Source organism: Vitis riparia, chromosome 7 (assembly GCF_004353265.1).
Source record: "Vitis riparia cultivar Riparia Gloire de Montpellier isolate 1030 chromosome 7, EGFV_Vit.rip_1.0, whole genome shotgun sequence".
In the NCBI taxonomy this organism is placed as follows: domain Eukaryota; kingdom Viridiplantae; phylum Streptophyta; class Magnoliopsida; order Vitales; family Vitaceae; genus Vitis; species Vitis riparia.
In genome coordinates, this window is record NC_048437.1 from 2,497,973 (window position 1) to 2,510,667 (window position 12,695).

General features: G+C 33.8%; 2 protein-coding genes across 2 annotated transcripts; both read left to right on the plus strand.

The window, feature by feature from the left end:
* The first annotated feature begins 1,036 nt into the window (after positions 1-1,036).
* On the plus strand, positions 1,037-4,788 carry LOC117918808 (plant intracellular Ras-group-related LRR protein 4-like). Its single transcript, XM_034835706.1, has 4 exons — positions 1,037-2,068; positions 2,324-3,237; positions 3,314-3,504; positions 3,741-4,788. The coding sequence occupies exons 1-3, from the start codon at positions 1,456-1,458 to the stop codon at positions 3,458-3,460; spliced, it is 1,674 nt and encodes a 557-aa protein (XP_034691597.1). The 5' UTR covers positions 1,037-1,455; the 3' UTR covers positions 3,461-3,504; positions 3,741-4,788.
* A 3,962-nt stretch (positions 4,789-8,750) lies between these two features.
* On the plus strand, positions 8,751-12,228 carry LOC117919090 (eukaryotic translation initiation factor 6-2). Its single transcript, XM_034836145.1, has 8 exons — positions 8,751-8,822; positions 8,929-8,967; positions 9,092-9,188; positions 9,297-9,382; positions 9,480-9,524; positions 10,198-10,328; positions 11,530-11,640; positions 11,741-12,228. Exons 2-8 carry the CDS (start codon positions 8,958-8,960, stop codon positions 11,996-11,998), a joined length of 738 nt encoding a protein of 245 aa, XP_034692036.1. The 5' UTR covers positions 8,751-8,822; positions 8,929-8,957; the 3' UTR covers positions 11,999-12,228.
* The last annotated feature ends 467 nt before the right edge of the window (positions 12,229-12,695 follow it).

The following is a 12,695-nucleotide window of genomic DNA, read 5'->3' on the forward strand; positions in this document are numbered from 1 at the left end:
AACAACAACCATTTTTTCTATAATTTTTGCCACTTTTTAAAAATAGTTATTGAATATTTTTTTTTGAAAATTATTCTACTTCAAATATTGCATATTATATACAATCTAATAATTCTGCACATCCCGACTTTTGTGATAAATCGCATAACCCTAAACCCTAAAAATTCAAATATAAAAGATGATTTTTTTCCTTATTTTTTTATAAAAATAATATAGACTTGTTTATAATAAAAAAAGAGTCTTAAAATATTATTAATCTTTTAAGTTGTTATTATTTAAATTACTATGCAATATTCCATATTTTTAAAGAATAATTTATTTAATTGGTTTATACTTTTTTTTTTAATTTAAATCAAATATCTTTTTCTTGGAGCTTTCCAACTTGGATAGTCAACTTTGAATCCATGAATAGTTGTTCCACTTGAGCACCATCGTAATGTTGACACATGTGAAAAAAAAAATGGGTTTAAGAATATTTTTATAAATTAATCTCATATATTATATTTAAAAATAAAATATAAAAATGTTTTTAATTTTTTTTATGAAAGCATTATGTAACAAAATCACAAAATATTCTTTTATGTTATTTGTTGCTTTCCAAAATACTAAATTTATTCTTAAAAATAATTTTTTAAGAATTTATTAAAAAAATTTAAGATTTTTATGAGAATTAAAATATGAGAATAAAATTTTAATTTATTTATCGTATACTTATATATAGTATAATTTAAAATATATATATATATATATATATATATATATATATATATTTGTTGTTTTTAAATGTGACTTGAAACATCTCAAACAAGGTGTTTGAAAGAAAATAGATTTCTGTTGCGGTAACAGGTCTGTAATTGTGGTGAGGAAGACAGGGCTAATTCCGTCAATTCAGAAAAGCAGTTTTTGGCCAACTCAGTGACAAGTGATAACGGATAATCCCCACGAGTCACAATCAATTTCACGCTATTTCTTTCATTTTTCCAAGTCCCATTTCATCATATGCCACCATAATTTCTATTTATTAATCCCCGTAAAAAACTCAAAAAAGGCAAATTTCCAGATATTTAAAATAAATTAAAAACCAGGGAAATTACCTGGATTTTCCAGCCACTGGATTTCAGGCGAATCTCCCTCAGTTGCAGCCCATTTTCAATTATATATATGTACAAGGAGAAAGTCTGTTTTCTAGATTACAATTTTGATTTTCTGCTTCAATTTTAAAAATTTAGCTTCAAAAAAGCAAAAGAAAATTTGGGTTCGTTTTCATGCTTTTGGATGTATTCTAGTATGAAGTGATTATAAATATGGTGATGGGTTGGGGACGGTTGTTCTAGAAAGTAGATTCAGTTTATTGAGTTGTTCTTGTCTTCCTTCCGCCATTTTCTGTATTTCTTTTGGGAATTTGTGGGGAAATCTTAACCCAGAAGCGAAAGGAAGAAAGTTTGGAAGGGGGAAATGGAATCGTCAGCGAAATCGGTGGATGATATTGTGGGGGAGATCATGAGAATTCATAGATCTCTGCCCACAAGGCCTGGGATTGATGAGGTGGAAGCAGCAAGGACATTGATAAGGAATGTGGAGAAGGAGGACCAAGCGAGACTCGAAGCCATTGGGAGGCAACCCAGAAACCCAGATGTGCCGGAGGAGCTGTTCATGGTGTTTCAGGAGATGCAGAAGAATTTGGTGTCTTTGCAGAGCAAAGAGGAGAAGAGGGAGGCCTTGAAGTTGCTTGATCTTGAAGGGGTACACTTGATGTTCGATGATTTGATTCAGAGGGCCTCTAGATGCCTTCCTTCTACCTCCATTTCCCACCACTCTAGCAGTTCCTCTTCCTCTCCCTCCACTTTGTCCAAGTCTTCCGAGTCTGCTCCTGCTTCAGCTTCAGCTACTGCTTTCAATTCCACCGTCTTTAAAGAAACTCCTAAAGTTACTGATTTGTTCACCAGAGATGATAGTTATGTGAAGAAGACTAAGTCCACATTTTATGTGGATGGAATTGGGGCCAGTCCTGCGAATTTATCAACACCCCAGATACTGGATTCGTCCCTAAAGTCTCCAAGCACTTCAGGTCAGTTTCAATTCTTCTCTGCATTCGCCCTTTTCTGTTTTTGATGTTCAATTTCATTTTCTGGCTGGGTTTCGTGAGATTTGATTCAACTTTGCAGAATTCGTTTCTTTTTTCAGTGTATGAGGATTTGATTTTGAATTGAACAATTGGTTTTTTCTTCCACCCCCCCCCCCCCCCCCCCCCCCCCTTTGTTTTTTTCTTACCTTATCATGCTTGTCTATTGAAATCTTGTTTTCCATACAATGGGCTGTGTAGGTCAAGATAGTGAGAAGTTGAGTCTGATAAAGCTTGCTAGCTTGATTGAAGTATCTTCAAAGAAAGGAACTCGAGATCTCAATCTCCAGAACAAGTTGATGGATCAAATTGAATGGCTACCTGACTCCATAGGGAAGTTATCGAGTTTAATGACCCTGGACTTGTCAGAGAATCGGATTGTAGCCCTTCCAGCTACAATTGGGGGCCTTTCATCATTGACAAAATTGGACTTACATTCAAACAGGATTGCTGAACTCCCTGACTGCATTGGAAATCTCCTCAGTGTGGTTGTTCTGGACCTAAGGGGGAACCAGTTGACATCTCTGCCTGCTACATTCTGCAGACTGGTCCGTCTAGAGGAGCTCGATTTGAGCTCAAATAGGCTCTCTTCTCTTCCTGAGTCCATTGGGTCACTTGTCAAACTGAAAAAATTAAGCGTGGAGACTAATGACATCGAAGAAATTCCACATACTATTGGTCAGTGCTCTTCCCTCAAGGAGCTTCGAGCAGATTATAATCGGCTCAAAGCTCTTCCAGAAGCTGTAGGAAGGATACAGTCCCTGGAGATTCTGTCTGTGCGTTACAATAACATCAAACAATTACCCACAACGATGTCCTCACTTTCAAACCTAAGGGAGCTTGATGTGAGTTTCAATGAGCTTGAGTCGATACCCGAGAGTTTATGTTTTGCAACCACACTTGTCAAGATGAATATAGGCAACAATTTTGCTGATCTGCAATACTTACCACGGTCTATTGGCAACCTTGAGATGCTTGAAGAGTTGGATATTAGCAATAATCAGATACGGGTCCTTCCAGATTCTTTTAAGATGCTAACACGGCTAAGAGTCTTACGGCTGGATCAAAATCCTCTAGAAGTGCCACCAAGACATGTTGCTGAAATGGGTGCACAGGTAATTCTTCTTACCTGTACTCTCTGTGATTGTTTGGTATCTGTTCTTAAGGTTAATAATCGTTTGGTCCTCTTAGGCCGTAGTTCAGTACATGGCTGAACTGGTCGCAAAGAGGGAGGTCAAATCACTGCCAGTTAAGCAGAAAAAGACCTGGGCTCAGAGATGCTTCTTTTCAAGGTCTAACAAAAGGAAGCGCAATGGCATGGATTATGTGAAAGCCTGAATTTTGGAGTGTAAACAAGAAATAGAACATGATCTCTTTGTTGGGTAAGTTAAAGTTTCTTCATTAACCCAATTTATTTATGGATTTGATTTATAAAATTCTGGATATACCATGGGTTAGGCTTTTTCATGCTAGTAAGAGAAGGGGTAGCCATGTGCTCCTCAGGTGTTGATTAGGCAGGCTTAGTGAAAAGATTGTACTAAAAGCAACGTGCATAATACTTGATGTAGTTTCCGGGATTGTCTGAGCCACTCATGTGCTATCATTATTCATCTTACAGGGAAATCCAACTGTCAGCAGGGTAGATCGGAAGTAAGGTCTTATTGCTGCCAATCCCTCCACATACAAACTAGGGCAGTCAATTCAAACATGGCTCCAACCCTCGCATCTCAAATTGTAGATTTTTATTTTCCCTTTCTTCTGGTTTGCTCTTTTACTTCCACCTGTATTTCTGATGTTCTTGAGTGAGAACGATGGGAATGTACATGAGATGTACAATTTCAGCCAGCAAGAGGAGGAAAAAGAGTTGTATTCGCTGCCCCTTGGTATGAAATGAACTATGAGTCTACCCTTTTCACCACTTTCAATAGAACTTGTTCTTTCCAGAAAGGAACTGCAATCTGCTCTTGTCTTCTTAACTCTCACCAATTTGGTCAACTCTTAAGCTTCTCAAATTGTACTTGTACCCATATGTTGAAGTAGGGTTCTGATCTTGGCAGCTTACTTACAGCATGTGAAGTCCCCTCAAACCATCCATAGACGGCCTGCTCTTATCAAAACAATACAGTTAGAATATGTCTGCTGACCTGGTTCTTCTTGCTGAAGCCATAGTCAAAGCTGCAAGTGGTCTGTTTTTTGTAAATGAGAGAGGGGCCAGGCCATTCTATTCTAATATCATCCTTTTAAGTTGACCTACTGTTTGTTTGGTTAACCTTCTGAATTAGAATCCTAAATTCCAGGTACATTAAGTGTTCTCCCTTCAGAATTCCTCTGAAAGAAAAGTAGCTACCATAGATTTAAAACATGGAGACAAGGAGCTGAAATGCAGCGTATCAATAAAAGCAATATGCAGTGGACACTCTTACCGGGCGAGAATATCATAAAAGAAAGCTGCAGTGAAGGACACACAGAGCAGAGAATGTTTTACATGGTCAGGTAGATTCATGTCCAGTGAAGTTGAGGCTGTGTGAGCGTATAATTCAGCAAAGGACACACTGTTTTCTCTTTTTCTTTTAAAGATTGGAATGCCAGATGTTCCAAAGTTGTCAACTTAATAACATTATCTGGAAAAAAATGCTGGGTTTTGCCTCTGGACATTGAATTAGTTACTTGACCAATTATTTCTTTTCCTCGTTGTGTATTGCATAGGTTTGTTAGCTTGATACATATCCAGAACAGCTCAGCAAGGGGTTTGCATACAAGCCACCCAGCTGCTAGGAAGGTGCCCATTAAAGAACACCTTTTGCAGAGGCAGTGCAGCTGGATGGCTACCTGTCAACTCAACATGTGAAAGATTGGTATGGCCCATGGATTCAGGTGGTTGGCAAATGGGCAATGAAGATCCTTTTCACCCCTCAACTGTTGGGTATGGCGTGGCAGAGCTCATGCCATGCAGTGAAACTCGGAGGTTGAAGTCCAATCACCCGGAAAATTCTAGAGCATCGAATAGGATCTACCGAAGATATATAATCCAGATCGTTGAAAGTTTATAACAAAATCTTGGTCATTGAATGATGCCACTAAAACATGACCTTTCGGTATATACTGAATCCATGGAGCCCAATCAGGCTCTTGCATGCACTCCATGTTAGAGCTGATAAATGCTTGGGCTGGATTGGTTTCACGTAGTTTTGAACTGACAAGCTGAGTATTGACAGTTGAACTGAAGACACAGGACATTAATTGATGTAGCAACTGTTTGGAACAGGAAGTCCCCATCTTGACTCCATTAAAACATGGCATCCTTCATCATCATCACAAGCACATCCCTGCATTGCTTCAAAAAAAAAAAAAAATCATTTTTAAAAACAAATTTTAATTGATTTTAGGAACACAACTTTATTGAGAAACTCAAATATTAAAAACTATTTTCTCAACATACTTTCCATGAAAGTGCTTTCTTTATATTCACTCACCGACAATGTAAAAACTTTTAAAGTATTTTCTCATAATGTTTATTAAAAACAAATCCAAAAAAATACTCTAAATTTACTCTAAACAATAATAAATTCTTATAAACTTTTTTCAAATCAAAATGTTACCAAACATGGTTTTTAAAGTAAAAAAAAATTGTTTCCTAGAAGAAAAAAAATTATTTTCAAAAACAATTTCCAAATATTACTTCACACTTATTATGTCCGGATAAGATAATGGTGGAAAGATAGTGGCCCCAAAGCAACTTTTGTTCACTAGAAAAGTTGATGGTAAAAGGATAGAACCGGTTTTCCCATCAATAATGGGATTGGATTCCTTTGTTTGGTAACTGTCATGTTAATATTAATAAAATAATGTACTGATTTTTGTTTAGTTTGGATGATTAGGTTTGAGAAGTAATAAATTTGTATCCAAAGGGAAAAAGGTAGTGTTGAATTAGGAGATGGGTCCCTTCAAATTTGTGGGCTAACCAGTGAAGCTACAACCACTTGCCACTTGGTGGTGGGTCTGCATCCAACTCAAGAATTGAAGTAGCCATGTTTTGATCATTGAGCAACTTTGAATCACTTTCATAGCCCATTACTGCAATTTACATTCATAATTGATGCGAGTTGTGAAATATCGGTGCTTAGATTTTATGAAAATATCAACATCCACTGAACTTTTTATAAAATTAAAAAATGTATGAAAATTAATTAGAAGATATATAAATTTTTGGTGAAACTCTTATGAATGTTAAAATAATCAATAATATCTATTTATATATTAAAATATTTTTTTTAGAAAAATAATATAAGTATGATATAATAGTCTTGGATAATAAATGAATATTTATTGATATTGATATTGATCAAACATAAGTAGTTTGATTCTTTCCCATGATTTATTATGAAAAACAGGAAATTGTTTGAATTTATTTATATATAATATTTGCATCTCTTTTTGGATATTACAACTTCTAAATTAAGAAATTTTTTTTTTTGAAAATATTGTGTTATTTAAGACTAAAAGGATCAAAGTTGTATTTGTGGGGGCTTCCCTCCTTGTGTCCTTCCTGAATTCAAGACCCTTTGGACACCACCAGTATCTGAACAGAATTCAAATTATTCTTTAAAATAAAAAGTTTCATCATTTTGAAAACAAATTAAATTTTCTAAAAAAAATATTAATAAATTTTAATAAAAACTAAAACAATTTTTTTCAATATTTTTTTCTTATGTAATTTAATACATTGCATATTTTTCTTTCTTTTCCTTAAATGTTTTTAAAATTTGAAAATTTATCCATATTCATTATATTCCTAAACTAAAGTTTCTAAGAGTTTAAGTCCAAAGTAATCCATTTGTAGAAAAAAAAATTATAAGAATAGTACTCATATCAAAATATTTGTTAAACTAATCTTTTTACATCCACGTAAGCATCTACATGAATTTATTTTAAGTGTATAAAACCACCGTTGGTGACTGTAATTTTAAAAGTTTCATAAATATCCTTAAAACCACAGTCTGTGACTGTGGTTTTATAATTTTTCTTTCAAAATTATTTTTAGGTCATCTATGTTTTAATGGTATTATGATTTTAATATTATTTTTAAAATATTTTTTTATCATAATAACCATAAAACCACCGTTATTAAGGAATAACCTAAAATCATAATTATTGACATTAACTTTTATATGAAAATATAAAATTTTAAAATAATATAAATAATTTATTTAATTATAAAATTAATATGAAAAATAATTTTCTTTAATTCATATGTGATAAAATTCATAAAACAAATAAATATTTTATTTACCATAAATATATAAATTTTTATGGGAATCCAGGCGAAATTATTTTCTCAAAATTTCAAGGAAATATGAAAAAATAAATAAAGAAAAAATTTATTAAAGATAATTTGTTAAAAAAAAAATAATTTTAAACTCAAAATGGAAAATTGTAGGAAAATTTTCCCACTCCAAAAAGAACTTTAAGGAAATTTGGTACATTGTTAAGAAATTTTGGTACATTCACAGTAAAATTAAAAATAAAAAAGTAAAGTTTTGAAATCTCATATTTTTTTAATTGATGTATGGTTACATGAGTTTCCCTTAAAGATATTTGCGAAACCCCATAGTTAGTAATTGTGGTTTAAAGAAAAATGTAAAACCTGTTTTTAAGGATATTTTTAAAATTTCTTACAATTTTCCATTATCAGTTTAAAATTATTTTTTAACAAATTATCCTTAATAAAATTTTTCTTTACCGACTGTTTTAAAATTATATATATTATCTTTATTTTTTCATATTTTCCTTAAAATTTTGAGAAAATAATTTTGCCAGCATTCCCATAAAAATTTATATATTTATGGTAAATAAAATATTTATTTGTTTTATGAATTTTATCACATATGAATTAAAGAAAGTTATTTTTTCATATTATTTTTAAAATTTAAAATAATTAAATAAATTATTTATATTATTTTAAAATTTTATATTTTCATATAAAAATTAATGTCAATGATAATGATTTTAAGTTATTTCTTAATAACGGTGGTTTTATGGTTATTATGATAAAAAAATATTTTAAAAATAATATTAAAATCATAATACCATTAAAACATGGATGAACTAAAAATAATTTTAAAACAACAGTTACTAACTGTGGTTCTAAGGAAAATTGTAAAATTACAGTCATAGACTGTGGTTTTAAGGATATTTATAAACTTTTAAAACCACGGTTACTAATGGTAGTTTTATACACTTAAAAAAAAAAATCCATATGAATGCTTACGTGGATACAAAAAGATTAGTTTGACAAATATTTTGAAATGGATATTATTCTTACCATTTTTTATTGCCTATGGATTATTTTGGACTTAAACTCAGTATCTAACTCCTTCACTGACCCCACAAATACAACTCATATTAAATTTATTTTTAAATACAATAAAGTGAATTTATCCCATATTTTTCTCAATAATCTAAAATTTAACCAGAAAAAAAAGGGCAAAGTTATCGGCTTGTCCACATAAACAAACAACCCCCAAAAGCCCTAAACAAGTAGAAGCAGGCCTAAAAATTCGGGGCCAGCCCAAACAAGGCCTTACCAATAACCATTCATATATAACTCATATGGAGATTGATATTCTTTCGTTGACTCTACCTTCTATTGTCTTTCTAAAACCCTAACCTCACAAAACCCTAATTCTCGCTAACGATTAAGGTCGATTTACTTTCCGATTCAAATTCCCTCATCCTCCTCGAATCCATTATATATATCACTTTTATTGAAAATTAATTTTTGTTTTTCGTGTTTTGGCTGTTGGCAGACTGCAAGCTTTGTTTTTTGACTTTCATCATGGCAACCAGTGAGTTCTAATATGGATAGGTTTTATTTTTATTTTTTATTTTTTTTTATTTTTTTTATTCTTAGTTGAAATTTTGATTTTTGTGTTTGTTTGTTCGTTTGATTCCGGTTTGAATCTTGTGTAGGGCTTCAGTTTGAGAACTCGTGCGAAGTTGGGGTGTTCTCCAAGCTCACCAATGCGTATTGTTTGGTTGCGATCGGTGGTTCCGAAAGCTTTTACAGGTTTGTGTTGTTTGTCTGTGTCCATTGTGTTTAATGGGAGGAAGAAAAAGGAAACAGAGATTGTTGTTAGCGCAGTTTCATGAATGTTTTTTTGTTGGGAATGTGCAGTGTGTTTGAATCAGAGTTGGCTGATGTTATCCCCGTGGTTAAAACCTCGATTGGTGGTACGAGAATTATTGGTCGGCTTTGTGCTGGTGAGGATTTTCAGGCTTTTATTGGTCTTTGGATTTGAAGCCTTTGCGGGTACCTTCTTATTCTTCTTTATTAATCACAGACCCTTTTTAATGGCAGGAAACAAAAAAGGGCTTCTCTTGCCACACACCACCACGGACCAAGGTGATTTTGATTAATTTCTTACGAGTTTAACAAAACATCTTTGTTTGGCTATCGAACCATGTATGCACTCTGCCAATGTTGATAATACATCCTAAGATATATGGGTTAGGCTGTAGATGCCTTTGGCATATCCTTTAGTTGAGGAAACTAGGTTTTTTCGTGGAAAATAATTTTTTAGAAGCCATATTAGTTAATAAACAATTCGTATAGCTTCTGGGAATAGAGCATTACTGGATGAATGGGAAGCTAGAAAGTCTTCTTGGGTTTATTGTGAGAACTCATGTATGGTACAGAGGATATTTCATTCTAATCCAATTATTCCTTGATCTAAACTGTATAAATTTTGTAGCAAGATGGCTTGAGTTTCTTTTGTCCGCATGGTCCAAGAAAGTGCCAACAGTATTTACTTCAATTTTGTGGTTGAGCATCAAATTAATTTAGATTTCATGGTGTGCTTATTCATTTAGCTTGCGCTTCATTCAAAAGCAGAGCACCTATATTTAATGGTGTTTTGTTGATAGTTTTGGTTGAGCAGCAAATTATTTTACATTTCATGGTATGCTTATTCATTTGGTTTGCACTTCATTCAAAAGCAGAGCACTTGTATGTAATGGTGTTCTGTTGATACTCTTGTGGGATTTACATTTCTGTTCCTCATTCTTTTTCATTGTAGAACTTCAACATCTGAGGAACAGCCTCCCTGATCAAGTTGTTGTTCAGCGTATAGAAGAGAAGCTATCTGCTCTAGGAAATTGCATAGCTTGCAATGACCATGTTGCTCTTGCACACACTGATCTTGACAGGGTATTTTGTTAATATTGGAAAGTGCTGTTTCTTTTTATTAATGTGTTCCGGGAAGTATAATTTTAAATGCTACTAATAAATTGAAACAAAGAACATGGGTTTGACATGGCAATTGATATTTTTTTTGCTTTTCTTTGTTTCTCACCAGTGTATTTTCTTGGGTTCTCCTAGAAAAACGTTAGTTTGATGGATGTTTTTATAACTGATCATCATCTGTCTAGTTCAATAAGTGATGAAGAATGATAGCAAGAACAACAAAGCCTTAAGGCCAAGCTATATGGGGTCCATAATTTATACATAGATCATGTATTTTTAAATTAAGATGATTATGTCTTTGATCACTGTCTTTAACTCAAGTTCTTTTTCAACTTCCTCTCACCATTTGAGTGGCTTTGGTTTGAACAGTATTACACCTCATCATTGCTACCTTTGTTGTTGTACATTTTAACCCTCCTTGTCATATGTATATAGATCATGCCCCCTATTAAAGTAAAAATCATTGTGTCTATCCTCATTGTCATAACTCAAGTTCTTTTTTAACCTTCCTCTCACTATTTGATTTCCTTCAATTTGAACCAAATCACTCCACATCCTAGTGCATTTGTTATAGTCTCCACTTCACATCCTGAGCTGTCTTAAATAATTTTGTCGTCACCTTGTTCTCAATTGGTGCTGCTTTTAGCCTCTCTCAAATGCCTTCACTCTTCATACATCTTTTCATGTTTATATTACTTATGAACTGTTGGTACACCATTATTGGAATGGTCATTTTAAAGTATTGGTCCAATTGTTTGTTTTACTAAAACTAAGTTCTGTAAGGTCTGACTGCAATCTGTACTGGTCTTACGGTAGGTCTCTTCATCTGTCTGATGCTCATACTCCTAGCCTTTCTTAGACTACAGACATTATCTTTCTAGAAAAATTAACATATGCATCCTACCTAATTGATAAGTAAATGTTTTGTTACCTGTGAAGCCAAAAGAAAATCAGAAAATTGAGAAGGGTTCACAGTAAGTATGCCATTAATTAAAAGGTCAGTGTTCCTTTTGTAACTCTCTGCAGAGTTTTCTTTGGAGAGTCCATGTCGGATGAAAATATGAGAAAGTTACCCAGTAGATCAAGGGGTTTTTGCATTTAGTTAGTTTTTGTATGTTAGAAACCCATCCAGGTTGCTCATGTATTTTGTGTTATTTTCTACAAGGAAACTGAGGAGATGGTTGCAGATGTTCTTGGAGTAGAAGTTTTTAGGCAGACCATTGCTGGTAACATTCTTGTTGGTAGCTACTGCACCTTTTCCAACAGAGGTGGCTTGGTAAGAATTGACATCCTCTCTGAGAATGCCTTGCAAAGATATGGTCTAACAATTGCTTACTCTTTTGCCGTGCTTCTCATAAGAACTTGTGTTGAACCAGGTCCATCCCCATACATCCATTGAAGACTTGGATGAACTTTCAACACTCCTTCAGGTCCCTTTGGTGGCTGGGACAGTGAATCGCGGTAGTGAAGTGATAGCTGCAGGGATGACTGTTAATGACTGGACAGCATTCTGTGGATCAGACACTACGGCAACAGAACTATCTGTCATCGAGAGCGTCTTCAAATTGAGGGAGGCCCAACCTAGTGCCATTGTGGATGAGATGAGGAAATCGTTGATTGACAGCTATGTCTGAATTTCTTTTTATATTTATGTTATTATTTTGGGGTATGAATGCAACAAAATCTATGCTGTTCTTGTGTGTATAAATGCCACCAATCATGTCCTGTTAATTTAAACATGCCTAGTTTGCCAAGTTTTGTGTCTCAATACTTTTGTTCCAATCTGAAGCAAACAACTTTTGGATCGGTGCATTATATTGCCGTTTAATGTAATGTTTGTTTACTATTATTTGCTGAAAATCAAGTCCCGTCTATTTCCTTTATTTTAAGCAAACTTGAAGTTGATGATCAGGGGGTTTGGATTCACTCCTGAATGCACTTGTAACAGTCAATTCCAGGATATGATAGGGCACGCTGGTCTCATGAACAAGTGAAACTCTACTAAATTCATTCTGACAGTCTGGTCATTGCCATGTTGCTTTGATTGTCAAGAGACTTGGAGCCATTGCCACCCAGAAAGTGGAAACATGACTACTATTAATAGTTTGGTTTAAGATCAGGTCCTTATCTGTGAAAATTTGAGGAGGGTCCAGTTGCATGATGAAATTGGTTCCCCCGGCAAGGAACATTAAACACTGAACTGGGCTCGGACTTGTTGACATAAATGGTCTAAGACAGACAAATTTTGGGTCCGCGTTTTGTAATCTATCGCAGATTTGTCAATAATGCTTCATTAGAATTGCTCTTAGGAAGAATCACCTAATGTTTGAA